The 15488-nt window shown below is 58.1% G+C and overlaps 6 protein-coding genes across 6 annotated transcripts; 5 read left to right on the forward strand and 1 right to left on the reverse strand.

The window, feature by feature from the left end:
- Positions 1–3182: 3182 nt before the first annotated feature.
- On the forward strand, positions 3183–4810 carry IUM83_18116 (uncharacterized protein; the record flags this gene model as incomplete). Its single annotated transcript, XM_067943098.1, has 2 exons — positions 3183–4159; positions 4228–4810. The coding sequence occupies 2 exons, from the start codon at positions 3183–3185 to the stop codon at positions 4808–4810; spliced, it is 1560 nt and encodes a 519-aa protein (XP_067783764.1).
- Positions 4811–5032: 222 nt separating this feature from the next.
- IUM83_18117 (reverse transcriptase) lies at positions 5033–7517 on the forward strand (the record flags this gene model as incomplete). Its single annotated transcript, XM_067943099.1, has 6 exons — positions 5033–5130; positions 5325–5617; positions 5794–6324; positions 6522–6746; positions 6857–7066; positions 7165–7517. 6 exons carry the CDS (start codon positions 5033–5035, stop codon positions 7515–7517), a joined length of 1710 nt encoding a protein of 569 aa, XP_067783763.1.
- Positions 7518–8682: 1165 nt separating this feature from the next.
- Positions 8683–11878, forward strand: IUM83_18118 (reverse transcriptase; the record flags this gene model as incomplete). The annotated part of the gene is made up of 3 exons (XM_067943100.1): positions 8683–9660; positions 9753–10908; positions 11328–11878. The coding sequence occupies 3 exons, from the start codon at positions 8683–8685 to the stop codon at positions 11876–11878; spliced, it is 2685 nt and encodes an 894-aa protein (XP_067783775.1).
- A 1107-nt stretch (positions 11879–12985) lies between these two features.
- Positions 12986–14143, reverse strand: IUM83_18119 (uncharacterized protein; the record flags this gene model as incomplete). The annotated part of the gene is made up of 1 exon (XM_067943101.1): positions 12986–14143. One exon carries the CDS (start codon positions 14141–14143, stop codon positions 12986–12988), a length of 1158 nt encoding a protein of 385 aa, XP_067783760.1.
- Positions 14144–14254: 111 nt separating this feature from the next.
- Positions 14255–14716, forward strand: IUM83_18120 (uncharacterized protein; the record flags this gene model as incomplete). Its single annotated transcript, XM_067943102.1, has 1 exon — positions 14255–14716. The coding sequence occupies one exon, from the start codon at positions 14255–14257 to the stop codon at positions 14714–14716; it is 462 nt and encodes a 153-aa protein (XP_067783730.1).
- A 120-nt stretch (positions 14717–14836) lies between these two features.
- Positions 14837–15478, forward strand: IUM83_18121 (uncharacterized protein; the record flags this gene model as incomplete). Its single annotated transcript, XM_067943103.1, has 1 exon — positions 14837–15478. One exon carries the CDS (start codon positions 14837–14839, stop codon positions 15476–15478), a length of 642 nt encoding a protein of 213 aa, XP_067783779.1.
- Positions 15479–15488: the final 10 nt, after the last annotated feature.

Here is a 15488-nt window from a genome sequence, read left to right on the forward strand (position 1 = left end):
CCACTTGGCGGCGTCCTCCATCAGTTTGTTGCCTAGGATATAGTAGAGTGCATTGTCCGACCACTTTCCTCGTCCCGACTCTTCAGCTCCTTGGAGGGCCAAATCTACACGGTCGATCCACGTCGAGACCGATACCTTCGGCGATGGCGTGTAGGTTGGAAGCTCCAGATCCTTGACATTCTTTCGTCGTGAGTGCCGCTCACGACGCGCTCGTTGTCCACGTCGTTGTTACGTCGGCGCCGTTCGCTGACGTCGTCGTCCGAGCTATCACTCGAGTCGTCGCCACCGTCACTGTTACTGCTCGAACTGCTCTCGCTGGATCTGCTGCTCGACTCAGACGAGCTGCTCTCGTCTCCAGGCGCTCCTGGTGTCGCCCTTGTCTCGTTATCACGACGTTGCCGCCCACGCGTTGCAGATCGTCGCCCGTGTGTCTCATCGTTCGGCGTCGGTGGTTGCAGGCGCGCTACCATCGCTGCCAACTGCTGCATGGTCGTCGCCATAGACGCCAGCTCAGGCGTAGTCGCCGTCGTTGTCCCCGTCGTCGTTGAAGGTGTAACCGTCGCCGTACAGCTCACCGCCGTACGCTCCGTTGCCGTCGGGATTGCTGAGGTGCTGCTTGTAGTCACCGGTGCCACCTCCACGTGTCGTGCGCTGCCGCTCCTCGTCTCAGCGTCCGCCCGCAGCACTTCTTCACGTGCCGTTCGTTGTTGTGCACCCTGTTCGGCTCGTTCGTCCACACGCGCGTCCGCAGCACGCGCCTGCTCTCGACTGCGCGTGTTCTCGGCAACCTGGGCTTGGAGGCTGGATACGGCCGTCGTAAGTTGGTGCAGCGTGGTGGCAATGGCCGCTACTTCTTTTGCAGGCGCTGATGCCGTTCCCTCGTTGCTTCGTTCATCATGTTCACTCGCCATGGCGCTGGTCGTCTCTCGTCTTGTCGGCCCCTCCGTCTCCGTGCTCCGCTCGTGCGTCGCTTCAGACGCTGGCGCAGGCTCTTGAATGCCGTTGTGGAGAAGCGAATTCCGGGAAAGGGGTGATTGGGAGCAATCGGCAAAAAGATGGATCTTGACGGAGTCACTATACCGCGGAAGTGACACCCGAGAAACCAGATCGAGGGGATCTGGTGATGTGGGTGGATCGAGGCTGTCAGATGTGTGTGGCGTCAAAGGGAGACTACTGGAAATACTACAAGATGACACAGAAGACGTCTACATACGGCAGAGGGCCAGATCCGTACTATCGGAAGTAGTTGGATCCAGATCACATGTACCCATGTGGATCCAGACCCGGGTCACCTGTACCCAGGCGGATCTGAGCTTCTGAGGGATGACTAGGATACGCTAAGCGGTGGATGGAGCTTATGCCAGCCGAAGGACCCCAGATCAAGACAAGTTAACCCAGATCTGGGACGGTGGGATCCGGATCATATGTACCCATGTGGATCCAGATCCAGATCACATGCACCCATGCGGATCTGGGCCTCTGAGAGGTGGCAATGGCAAGCGAAGTGGAGAAAAGAGTTTGCGACGACCCAAGGACTCAAGATCAGCGAGGATCAGCGTGAATCAAGCGGATTTGGGAGAGGTGGATCCAGATCACATGTACCCATGTGGATCTGGATCCGGATCCCGTACGCCCGGGCGGATCCAAGCCTCTGGTAGACGGCTAAGACGAGGAAAGCGAGGAAAGGAGGTTGCAACAGCACAGGGACCCCAGATCAACGCAGACCGACCCAGATCAAGGCACTTCGGAGATCAGCGGATCTGGATCTGGATCTGGGGATCTGGTGATCTGGGGATCTGGGGATCTGGCGGATCTGGGACTCAGTGGGTGATCTGGCGGCTACAACTCAACGGAGGGAACAAGCGACGATGCAGTGAAGGTAGAGGTGGTCCGTAGAGCCGGCAGGTACAGATGGGAAGATAGTTCGGATTGGGTGATAGGATTTTGGGATAGGATTGGACATAACCATAAATCAGAGTCGAATTTGCCTGGAAGTGCTCAAGTGGTCTACTCGCGGCGGGGAAACACATATTGGCCCCGCTCGACGTACGCTGTGGATATTGGATTTGGCTCCACACGCACCCCAAGACTACCAAGCGCCAGCAAGCGGCCCTCACCCCCCAAAGAGTCTAATTTGCCTTGGACAACACAAGTGCCTTCGCCTTCGCCTGGAATCGGGATCGACATTGGCCCACCAAGAAGCGGCAAGGTACTGGGTAGCAGATCTAGTGTTGGTTGAATAATCTGGATAATATATTGGCCAGATCAACCTTCCTAGTGAACTCCCTACAAGTGCAGATCCCAGATCACTCGGAGTTAACTACTTGGCCGGGTGATCCAAGACTCTCAACTACCCTGATCCCGCTATAGGAAGCGGCAAGTACGACAAAGGGCGACCTACCAAGTCGCAACAAGGGCCTACAACACACCACAAGGCAACCACTCGGCCGGATCCAGATCCAGGCCGCCAGATCCAAGTCGGGAATCACTTGATCTGGACCAAGAACCGCGAGCAGAGTGAAGATTTCCGCGCTGCTCCACCAGATCCCCGCGTCTCGCCAAGACGTTCCTACTTCAACACTTGGACTCTTCAGAAGTTACCAGAGGAGCAAGATCCAGCCCTACCGACGGGTACACAAGGTGAGGAGTTCAGCACTGATCACGGATCATCGGAGTACCCCTCCGTTAGTCGGTGTCCGGGCGCTGTTGGGAAGTTGGATCTAGCAATCTCGCAGATTTTGCTGATCCCGCTACACCACAATGGTGCGCGTGCCCGGATCTTCTGGTGACTCGGGATTTCACCGTGAGTCCCAAGAAGAAGTTCAAGTGAGGATGGAACAAGGGGACCAGGCGTCATCGGAGTTGGGATCGACGACGACGCCGCTGAATGAAGCAAGATCCACGGATCGACAGAGTGCTGGGAGGACCTCTGTCGACGGAAGAAGAGCAGATCCGGATCCGGATCTGGAAGACAAACCTCAACCTCCTCCCCAGGTCCCTTCGGGGACGGTGGATCTAGACGTGAGTCTAGATCCACCAACAAAACAAACCAAGGCTGGCACAAATCGGTATACATTTGCTGATTCACCGGTCAAGCTCAAACGTGAGCAACTTCCTACACCCCTCCACTGCCCAAGCCGCTCGATCACGACCAGCCGAAGACATCGGCGGCGCGGAGGAAGATGAAGGCCCCGGATCTGGACGAAGAAGACCCCAAGGATCCCGGATCCGGATGGTCGGAAGCCGCTCTGGAGTTCGCGTTCCGCCGTGCGGAGCTGCGTGACTTCATCGTCCAAGATCCAGTGATGCGGATCCTGGATCTGAAGCAGATCGGACACCTTCAAGGCCCCATCGCAGCTCCCGCGACGGCTGACAGCAAGCTGGTCGCGGCGAAGAACCTGATGTATCTGCTGAAGGAGACCGGACTTGTGGCGGGACAGTTTGATCCGAACGATCTCTTCGATCTGGATCTGGACCAGATCCAAGCCTCGACTCACGGCCTCTTCGACAAGCTGAGGGTCTTGGTGGGTGAGGTCCCGGCGACATCGTTGCCGATGGTCCCAGATCCCGGATCAGCATCCACCAAGGCCGACTCGACAAGCTGCCGGACGTCATCGCCCTTCGTGTCTGCCGCGGAAGCTGGATCCGACACTTCATCGGAACCACGACGTATGTCGCTCGGACCGTCTGGCGCATCGATGCTCCAAGCTCGATCCAAGGCCCAACGCCCAGATCACCCCCGATCTGGATCCAGGAAGCAGGCGGCCAAGCAGGCAGATCAAGCCACCACGGCGACCGGATCCGGCTCCGACGAATCGACTGGCAGGCTGGAGTCCTACTTCCAAGCCGCGATGAGCCGCTTCCTGAGGGAGCAACAGACGCCGGCACCCCAAGCGATCCAGAACCCTGGATCACAGGACGTCGACATGGAGTCCACCGAGTCGCCGGATCCAGATCACTCTCATTGGGAGTACGATCCCGACGAACTCGACTTCCCGACACCGAGCCGCGCCGCTGTCGCCACAACCACAGCCGGATCCACCGGATCCACCATGATTCAACGCGTCCGGATCTCGGCAATCTCGGATCTCAAGGAGTTCTCTGGTAAAGACCAAGACGAAGATCGCGCGAGAGCTTGGGTCGGCAAGGTGAAGTCGGCGTTCCTACGCGATCAAGCATCCGACGGAGAAAAGTGCTTGACCTTCGCGGATCTGTTATCCGGATCAGCGAGGAACTGGTACCGGCAGCTACCCGATCCACACGCAACAAGTGGTCGGAGCTGCTCCGCAGCTTCCAGATCCAGTACTGTGGGTTCGGGATCTCGGTAGCCCGCCAGTATTACCATGCTCGCAAGCGATCTGATGAGTCTGCGCTGGAGTACCTGCACCGGCTGAATGTCGCTGGACTACGTGCAAGACTCAAGATCAAGGATGGTGGACCCAAAGAGAAGCGCGAACATGTGGATCACTTCATTGAAACCTTGGGAGATCAGGATCTGGCCGATCGGCTGACGCTGCTACGACTTCCAGATGCGGATGAGCTCGAAGAAGTCCTGCGCGCGCTGGATCGAGCGAAGAACCGGATGAAGAAGTCTGCATTTGGATCCAGCAAATACCGGCAGAAGGCCTCAGCGACGCCCGCACCGGCAGTCCCAGCGAAACATGTGCGAGCGGTCCAGATCCAGTCCCCGACTCCGGATCCGACTCAAGTTCAGACGGATCTGACTCGGACGGGGACGATTACCGCCGGATCTACATGGCTGGGGGCGGTGAACCACCTCCACAAGCCGAGGAAGTGCCGCACACCCTAGATCGGGGCCAACTGGAACGCCGCTCAGCAGATCAAGTGCCTCGTGACCACAGATCCAGAGTCCATGCCGACGGATCCGATCGCAGTCGCTGCTCGCACTGCGGATCCCGGAAGCACACGGAGCTTGGATGCTGGAGGCGCTTGACTTGCCAGAAGTGCGGCAAGAGGCCACCCGGCAGACCACTGCCTCTTCGTGTGCCGCGGGTGCGGGGAACTCCACGACATGGGCAAGTGCCCAATGGAGGAGTTCTACAACTGGATCCGCCAGTGGTACAACCCGACCAAGCACGCGGGGATGCTACCAGAGAAAGCCGAGAAGATGTTAAACTAGGACGCTCGCCGGGTTGGAATCCGGTACGAGCCGAGCGTTCTAGGTATTGCATCTATGCATTTGTGAACAAGACATCGGTAGATCAAGTTAGCAAGCGACCAGATCTACAAGGTAATACACGTGATCTACATGGGAAACGTACTGCTGTGGTCTCAAGTCTCTATCAAGTCGACGACTTTGCCAGATCCGACGCGACGGTGACCGTGGATCTGGATCCGGAGGTGCCGCAGGGGTACTGGAAGCAACAGGATCCAGATCTGTGGTTCCGGCCCGCGGATGGAGAAGATACCACATCCCAGACGCCCAGAACCGGCCGCGTCGAGGCCTATCGACGATCCGGTGATCCGGAGTCGCCAGATCTCCTTCCAGGAGAGTCTCGGGGCTACTGGAAGCAACATTCACCGGGTAAGTGGTTCCGACAAGCCAAGATCACCGGCAAGATCAACAATGAGAAGGCGATCTTACTCCTCGATACAGGTGCCGAGGTGTCCATCGTGGACACCGCCTTTGCTCATGGGTTGGGTGCTACATCGACAGGAGCCAGAGTCAAGAATGCGTTGGAATTGGTGACAATGTCTACACAACGGAAGGAAGAACTCGGATCAAGATTACCTTAGCAGGATCATTGGTGTATTCCTTCGACATCTGGGTAGGTGATCTATCTGGCCAAGAAGCTATCCTGGGCATGGACTTCATGGTCCCGGCCGGGATCCGGCTGGATCTGGCCGATGGATCACTCTGCCTGCCCGACGAGGTCCGGATCCAGCTCAGTGGAAGGCGACAGCTCTACAATGACAAGGCTAGGCTCGTGAGGCTGGATCAGCACCTGCAGCTGGGTGCCGGAGAGTCCGTCGAGCTTCCGCTGCGCCTGCAGACATCGGATCAAGACAAGCTGTGGGTTACACGCGGAGATCTGTGGGTGCCGACCGTGACTAAAGGACCAGGCAAGACACAGTACCTTCAGATCACCAACGTCGGTGAGAAGAAGTTGGTGCTGTGTCGCGACGAGCGGATCGGCATGTGGCTCGCGGGCGACCGGATCCCGCGGCTGCAGGGCTTCGTGACCGTCGGATCCCGCCGCTACTTGGAGTGGCAGAATCTCGCCCTGCAGGCCACCACTGAAGCCGGGCCCGCGAAGGCAGATCCCCACGGACCCCGCCGCCGCCGATGGTTGAGCGTCCCAAGTACCCTGTGCCGCGCGCGATACTGCGGAGGCCGGATCTGCCACGGGCGCAGCCCGTTGAAACTAGATCGCGGGACCTGGAGAGCTGTCGGAACAAACCACAACCAGATCCACATGCGCAGGCGGTCCAGGGTGATGTGCCCCAGGTGACTGCTGAGACACTGTACCTCCAAGCCTTACAATCCGTGGAACCTTCAGATCCACAGTCGGCGAGGCTGCCCAAGACCTGCAAGAGCGCGGATCTCGACACCGAGGACGCGACGGGACCAGGCCAGGGTGATCCAGGCCTCGCCGTGGGCGACAAGACACAAGGAGTCCCAACCGCAGCGGCGTCCGGGTGCTCGACGCTCGCCATGCAGTGGGAGGTGGTCCCCGAGCCGTCGCGAGCCCAGATCACCCCAGTTGAAGCCAAATCACCCGGTGGTGGGGGTGGCCGGGGCGGTCTGGCGACAAGACGGCCAGATCCGAAGGTGGTGCCAGACAGTGTGTGCGAACCCCCAGGATTTGGGCGCTGAAGGCGACAACGACGTCAGATGACCAAGATCATGCGCTAGCGGACATGCCCAGGCCAGATCAGGACCCGCAGCAAGCCGCCGAGGACCTACCATCCCCAGATCCATCGACGGGACCAGGCGAGGTGCCCACCGATCAAGGTCCGACGCTGTACGCGCAAGGTGCCGAAGACCCAGCTGGCGTGGGACAGGCGGATCAGCCCGTTGTCCTATCGGAGAGTAATCAGGGTGGTAATCACCCAGAGACGGATCTGCAAATCTGACATATGGTGATAAGGGACAGGACGCAGATCCAGCTGGCACACACGCATCAAGTGATGACCGAGCAGGAAAGGGCAAGGATCTACACGGCGGAATGAGACAGGAGGCCAACCAAGCACCGGGCTCGACGGCCGCTACAAACCCGCTTAATGCAGATCAGGCTGGCTCGGATCCGGTCGAGGACGAGCAAGTCTGCATCCATGAGAGTGGCGATTTGCATGCAGAAGACGTCGAAGCCGAGATGGCGGTGCTGCCTGAAGTCACGGTGGGGACGGCAGACGTGAAGATCGAGGACATACAAGTGGGCGATCCGGAGATCAACTCACCGGAGGAGATCGAGCGCCTACGCGGGTTGATCTGGAAGCGCCGACACCTGCTGATCGGCAAAGGCAATGCGTTGCCCCCGCCGCCCGTGGCGTAGTTTGTGATATCGATGTGGGCGACGCGAGGCCCATTGCCCAGCGTGTGCGTAAGGTTGCGCCTCAATTTCGCGACAAGCTGTCAGATCTGATCAAAGGGTTGCTCGGAGCTCAGATCATCAAGGCCTCGATCTCGCCATGGGCCTCCCCAATTGTGGTGATCATCAAGAAAAACGGCGTAGATATACGTTTGTGCATTGATTATCGGCTGGTTAACAGTCTAACTAGGCTGATGATCTACCCAATGCCCTGATCAACGACCTGCTCGAAGATCTGGACAAGGTACTTTGGTACTGTTCTCTTGACATGGCAAGCGGATTTTGGGTGGTGACCATGACAGATCGGGCTCGTGCGATCTCTGCCTTCATCACCCCGTTCGGTCTGTTCGAGTGGAATCGTATGCCGTTTGGCTTGAAGAACGCCCCCCAGATCTACCAGCGGATGCTCGATAATGCGCTATATGGGTTCACCCGGATCCCGCGATCTGACAAAAGCGGATCCGGATCCGACGACGATCGAGCAGATTTTGCCCCGGAGCATGGTGATCTGGACACGTCAAGTGGTCTTCCGCCTAGATCAACGGGAGCTGGCTTGGACGGAAGCGAAGTCGATAAGCCCGGATCGGGCGGATCTGGATCTGGAGCTGTTCGGCCTGGTCGGCCCGGATCTGACGAAGTTCGAGTTGGTCGATGCCGGATGAGTGGTGATCTGGAGAGTACGACCCAGCATTTCCCCAGATCAAGTGGATCTAGGTCCGACGGACTTGGATCTGGTAAGCACGGATCCGGCCGATTCGGATCGGGTGATCCCAGATCGGGCCGGCCCGGATCTGATATGAGTAGATCCAGATCTAGCGAACATCGAACTGATCTGCACCCGGCAAGTAGTGATCGGGAGAGTTCGATCAAGCCTTCGGTGTTGGGACGTAGATCTTATATCGACGACATCTTGGTGACCGCCAGATCGTGGGATCATTTGTGTGAACGGGTGGACGATCTGCTGGAGGCGTGTGACGAATGGAATATCTCGATTAGTGTGGTGAAGAGCTTCTGGGGCAAAGCCAAGGTGGAATATCTAGGCCATAAGGTATCCAACTCAGGCCTGGAGGCGAATCCCAAGGATCTATCTGCCTTGGCGGACTTGCCGTTCCCGGGATCACTCAGATCGATGCAGTCGTTCCTCGGAAGCTTAAATTATTACAGTCGGTTTATCGAGGATTATGCCATTTACGCTGCGATCTTGTATGAGCTGCGAGAGGTGGACTTCGCCGCGATGTCAAAGGCGGAAGCTCGGGCCCAGATCAAGGCACACCTGGATCAGCCCACCCCAGATCACATCGGATCACCGAGTCAGGATCTGAGATCTGGTGATCTTGGATCCACGATTGGTGAGACTTCACAACCAAGTGATCTGCACCCCAGCGGCGTTGCGTCGACTCCACATGGAGGCGAAGCCCCCAGATCAGCGCTGGAACTCCAAGCACCAGGATATCCTGATCTGGTGATACCGGATGTGGAAGCACATAATCCGGAGATACCATATCTGAGCTCTCATAGTCTGAAGACAGGCGATCTGGGCCTGGGTGGTCTGGACGAAATCGACCCCCGCTGGATCCGAGCTCACCGGGCGTTTGCTAAGCTGAAGAGCAAGGTTGCCTCGACTCCGATCCTGCGCCACTTCAACTCTGGTCTACAACCAGTAGTGGTGGTGTATGCAAATGATTGGGCGATCTCGGCAGCCCTGATGCAGGAGCATGATGGGATCCACTATCCGGTTACCTTCGTAAGCCGCACGCTGAAGTCCAATGAACTCAATTATGGGATTGTCGAGAAGGAGGTGTTAGCGTTGCTGCGGATCCTGGATCTGGGTTATAATATGTTGGTGGGCCGCCCGATCAAAGTCCTGACCAGGTACTCCACACTGGCGTGGCTCTTCAGATCACCGGGGTTACAAGGACGCTTAGGACAGTGGGCCGCCCTGCTCTCTCCGTGGACGCTAGAGATCGTCAAGTGTACCAAGGGCGAAGACGAGATCCTGGGGGCGATCGCCGCCAGCATCACACCCAGATCACAAGTGGATCAGGCCTTGATAGCGATTGCGCCGAAGAAGGAACCCAAGCGCCAGATCCAAGTACCGATCCCGACTGTACGGCTAGATGAAGAGCTTTTGTGGTCAGCTTCGACGGATCCGCCCGCGTCAAACGTGGTGGAGGCGCTTACAGCGCGATCCTATGGAAGCTGCCCGAGTGGAGTGTGGTAAAAGCTAGATCCGGCTATGCTGAAGGGTTGACTGTCAACGAAGCCGAGTACCACGGCCTCCTGCTGTGTATGGACCTACTCGAGGGAGAAGATCGGCGCAGGCTAGTGATCTGTGGCGACTCAAACCTGGTGATCCGCCAAGTGAGAGGTGAGATCGACTGCAAAGCACCAGGGCTCACACTGCTAAGGCAAAAAGCCCTAGATCGGCTGCAGATCTGGCCCGATCACGAGCTGGTACACGTCAAGCGCGACTGGAACGGTAGCGCTGATAGTCTAGCGAGCGCCGCACTCCAACGCCAAGGCGGGATCCTGGTCGACGATGAGACGGATCTGCAGGATCTGGTCACATTGAATCGACTGCACGAGATACTGGTGGTTAGGAAGGAGGAGGCCGACTCGGTCGCTCGAGTTTCGCCAGCAACCACCAGATCGAAGGCTAGATCCAGATCCACACCTACCGTCCTACAAGAAGAGGTAGTGAGAGAGCTGAGGATCGATCGGATCCGGCAAGCTCAGGACGAGGAGGCGTGGATCGCCGGGCTGAAGAAGTATTTGGTCGGGGCGGCGCAAGATCTGACGCAGGATGAGGCCAGATCCTATGGCAATATTAGCATGGATTACGAAGTGGATCTGAGTGATCTGTTGTTCTACTGCCACCCTACGAGGAGATCGGAGGCGGATCGAGATGGACTGATGCGACTGGTGATTCCGGAGACACTCCAACAGGATGTTCTGCATCACTATCACGCGAGTCTGGAAGGTGGCCACCAAGGGATCGGACGCACGTATCAGAAGATCCGAGATCACTTCCACTGGAGAGGCCTCTATCGGAGCGTGCAGCAATATGTCGGAGAGTGCGTGGACTGCGAGACGGGCAAGGGACGACCCCGGATTCAGGGTGAGTCACCCGGTAACATCCAGGCAACCTACCCGTTCCAGATCATAGCCATGGATCACATCCCGTCGTTGCCCAAGTCCTACAAAGGTAACACGGAGCTGCTGATCTGGGTGGATCTGTTCACAGGGTATGTGATCGCCAAAGCTAGCGCCTCGAGAACGGCACAAACGATCGCGGAGTCATACGAGGAGTGCGTGTTCAGGCGATTCGGCGCCAGCGAAGTGATCCGACGCGACCGTGAGCCAGGGTTTATGTCCGACTTCTTCAGATCGTTCAACCGGATCTTAGGACAACGACAGCGCGCCACTATGGCTTACCGCCCCAGGCCAACGGCACAGCCGAACGCATGGTGCAAACAGCGACCAGGGCACTCAAGATGTACGTGCAGGATCTGGATCAACGTGATTGGGATGATTACGCAGAACGGCTTACCTTCGCGATCAACACTGCTCAGGATCGGATCCGGGGGGAAACCCCATACTACCTGGTACATTGGTGGGATCCTAGATCCACCTTGGAGGCGACGATCCCGTTAGGCAGCACTCGACGTCAGGATCGAGATCCTCGGAGGTGGAGATACCAGATCCAGCGCTATTACCAACAGGCACGAGAGCAAGTCAATGAGAAGTTGCGAGAGGCGATCTCGGATCGGGCAGACCACCATAACGAAGGAGTGCACCCGCACCAGATCGAGGTCGGATCCCGTGTCTGGTTATACCTGGATCGCGTCAAAGAAGGGTATGCTCGGAAGTTGGCGCACCTGTGGCACGGCCCATTCCGTGTGGCGGAGAAGATCGGCGAATATGCAGCTCGGATCGAGTTGGCAGGTACAGAGTACCGCCTCTTCCCGGTGGTGCATGTCTCCAAGCTGAAGCTGGTGAAGACATTCCCAGATCGCCCCCAGATCCGGCTGACAGTCGAGGATACAGATCGTCTTGATTTCGATGAAGCCCTGCTGCCTGAAGATAGCTGGATCCAAGGTCTGGACGAGGACGAATACGAGGTGGAGAAGATTACAGACATGAGAACAGGAAAGCGAACTCGTTATGGCCGGATCTACAGGGAATTCTTGGTGCATTGGAGAGGGTACGACGAACCGACATGGACCGATGAGACAGACCTCAATTGCGGTGCGGTACTCCACGATTTCTTGCGGGATCGGGCAAATCGGAACCGGTTTGGCGTGATGCAGTCTCATGAGGAGTAGTGAGACAGGGATCAGCTGGAGTGAGTTGGTCACTCCAGCGGTGTGTTGAAGAAGGATCTGCAGGGTGGCTGCAGATTAATGGGATGGGTGATGTATATTGCATGTGGAGATCTGGCGTTGTGTGCGTCAGATATTGGCAAACTGAAGACTGGTACGGTGATAATGCTCGCCTAAGGTCCCAGATCACTCAAGATAACTCGAAGCCGAGACGCCGAAGATCAGGTGGATCTGGCGCATATGGATCTCGGTCAAACGGATCTGGGATGAGTGGATCCGAATCAAGCTTAATCAGGTCTTTCGCTGCCCGTACTGCGTGGATCCGATGCAAGAAGGGATAGATCACGTGACCCCGGATCTGAAGTGGAGCTGGATCAGGTGGATCCGGATCCGAAGCGAATTGGAATATGCCGGAATGAGGTGGATCCGGATCTGAGGTGAGGACAATGTGAAGCAGTGCAAGCTGGGTAACCAAGACGGCGAATGACCGATCTGAAGGTCGCTAGACGAGGGTGGAACATGTCGATATGGCAAAAGCGGTATTGGTGGAAGAAATAAGACATGCAAGCTGGATCTGGCCTAGACAGGGGAGACTTCAACGATCGGGTAGTGGATCCGGCCAAGATCCGAGGCGACTCGGAAGGGTCCGGCCCCTACTCAGCGTCAGCAGTGTGGACACCGAAGAACTTGTCGGTGAGGCGTGCGATCTGGCGTGCTGGGTGGTCTTGAGGGCTGTCGCGGTAGTGGTTGCGCCACGAGTCAGCACCGTTACACTCGTCAAGAGCCTCCAACAGATCTGTGGGCTCGGGGCGGTTGAGACGACGGTTCTTGATATTGGCTTGACGAGATTCGTATCCCGGATACCAGATCACGGACTCGTGGCGGCGGGGGAAGTGGAGGAAGAAGGAATCCAACAGGATGTCCAGATTACACCACCCCCCCCTGCATGGCCACTATCAAGACCTGCAGAAACCCTTTCCAGCGGTTCCCGGCGTGCGATCTGCGGTTGTTGCGCTCCTTGTGATACACTGTCAGCCAGGGATAAGCCTTCGCCGATGCCGGTAAGATCGGGAAAGAGTGCGTGGATTCCCAGTAGGCTTGACGATTTGCCTATTCGTAACTCTGGTAGTGCCGGATCGCGAGGCCAAGCCGGCCACCAACACCCGTCTCAAACGAGATCGCGCCATCTGAGTTCTCAAGAACTTCCCAGGGGCGCGTGGCTAGTAGAGCTCGTACGTTGTTCTCCGTGATCAGCTCCCAGCAGAAGTCGGTGTCGGCGACTTGAGGCCGATCTTCTGCCAACTCGAAATAAGGGAAGATCCAGCCCAGCTGAATCGGCAGGACAGGGAACAGCGCCTGGATCCGCATTGCAGCGAGGGTCTTGTTGTCGAGCTCCTCTGAGATCCAGGGATCTACGTCCGCCTGGATCAAGATCCGAGGTTGCGCTCGTCCAGGGATACATTGCGCCTCAGATCCGAATGGAGCGACAGGTGCTAGTGGACTACGGGCGGGACGACGCCGATTAGCCTGGGCTGGGTTTGGCCCTCGCGGATCCGGATCCGGGTTGGTACCAGGAACCTCGTCATCGTCGGGATCGTCATCCGGGGATCCACCGGATCCACCGATCACAGGTCCACGCCGGGGAGACGCGTGCTGACGACGACGCTCGGCGGATCGGGACTGAGCCATCGCCTGCAGAGTCTGGGCTTCGAGCAACTCGTTGGTGATCTGGGCGGTTTCTTCATCCTCCTCTTCATCATCGTTGGTGCCGCCAGTGCCGCTGGTATCCTCGCCTTCCTCCTCCTCGTTCTCGTCGTCAGCCTCTTCGGCCGCCGGGTGGCCGTGATCTTCTCCGAGTTCGTCCTCGCCGTCCTCTACGAAGCCGCCGTCATCGTCGATCTGGCCTTCTTCAGCCAGATCGTCCTGATCCGGGTGGTGCGCTGGTTCCGACCCTGATTGATCTTTAGCCATCTCGACGTCGGAACGCTTGGCTCCCTGGTTAGGCACGGATCGGAGTGGGCGCTCGCCTGGACGTGCTGAATCGCGATTCGCCGCAGTGGAGTCACGGCGAGCACGTTTCGAGGGCTCCGGGTCCGCGATCTCGCCACTTCGCTTGGGACGCTTCTCTTCCTGATCTGGGCGCTTGGCTGCTTCAGCGGGAAAATGCTCTGGGGCGGGCTGATCTGGGACCTCGCCGGCGCTCTGGCGATCTCCTTGAGGCTGAGGCAGCTCTCGAAGTGTACGGAGCAAAGCCGCCGGATCTCCCAACTCGTCGGAGGGGAGAGGTCGTGCACCTACTGCAGTGTCCACGATCGCCAGACGTTGGAGAGCAACGTCATGCTCCAAGCGGAGAGCATTGCGATTCCGCTGTAGAGTGTCATGATCCAGCTGAAGGCGTTCATGTTGCTCCCGGATCTGATGGATCTGGCTCTCAAGCAGACCCACAGTCCGCTCAGCAGTGTCCAAACTCGCCCCTGTGCGGCAGATATGCGTCAGTTCACGGCCAAGGAGTTTCAAGCCAAGACGGAGGAACGTACGGAGATCCTCGAGCTCAGATCGTGCGCGATCTGCGTCCAGTATAGCGTTGTCCCGATCCTCCACGGTACTTATCAGATCCGCAGTGGCTGCAGCTTGGGTGGATCGAGCGGTGTTGAGATCGGCTTGTGTCTGCCGGAGGAGCACCCGGATGCCTTGCAGCTCGTCGCGGGTGATCCCCAAGCGACGGTCAGCCTCGGTGGATGCAGCTTGGGCCCGATCCCGCTCTTGGATGAGGCGATCTCGCTCCTGCACCAGTTGATCTGGGGCGGAAGCAACGCGGGCCGCCCGATCTCGCTCATGTAGGGCGTCCTCAGCGTGGTAGAGGGCCTCTTGCGCTCGGATCGTGACACTCTCAGCTAACTCACGCGCGTCTTGGGCGTGGTCGATCTGCCTGTCCAGCGACCTCTGCTCCTCGTGGAGCTTATGGATCTCGGCGCCAGCCAACTCTACCTCACTCGCGAGATGGTCATTGTTGTCGCGAAGTCGATCTCGCTCCTGCGTAAGCCGAGCGACCCGACGTCCCAGATCTTGGATCTCTGCAGTTTGCTGCGTGATCTGGCTTTGCAGGCTTGCGACCTGCTGGGCATGGTGCCCACTCACATCGCTGCTGGCGGAACGGAGGCCGGAGACCTCAGAGTGGAGACGTTGGAGTTCCTCACCTTGATTCTTGTAAAGGCGTTCCAACTCGCGCAGTTCGTGAGTCTGCTGAAGCAGCGTTCGAGAGATCTGGGTCCGCTGACGCTCGGCCGTGTCGCGGGCCGCCGTAGCTGCTCGGAGATACGCGACGAGCTGGACCGAGCGAGTAGAGAGAGCCCGGTTCAAGCGACGGAGTTCTTCAGGTGTGGCGCCGGTCGGAGCGGTCAGATCGGGTGGATCCAGATCCGGGCGGTTATGCGGAGCGCTTCGATCCGGGCGCTGGCCAGACAACTTTCGGTCGGGGCCGGACATGGGGAACACTGGCGCGCCAGTGGGCAGAAATCAAAGGTGCCCGCAGTGATGCCGTTGTGCGGCAACAACTACGCGCAGGAGGCGATTGTGGAGAAGCGAATTCCGGGAAAGGGGTGATTGGGAGCAA

Source organism: Phytophthora cinnamomi (genome assembly GCF_018691715.1).
Source record: "Phytophthora cinnamomi strain GKB4 chromosome Unknown Contig96, whole genome shotgun sequence".
Classification (NCBI taxonomy): domain Eukaryota; phylum Oomycota; class Peronosporomycetes; order Peronosporales; family Peronosporaceae; genus Phytophthora; species Phytophthora cinnamomi.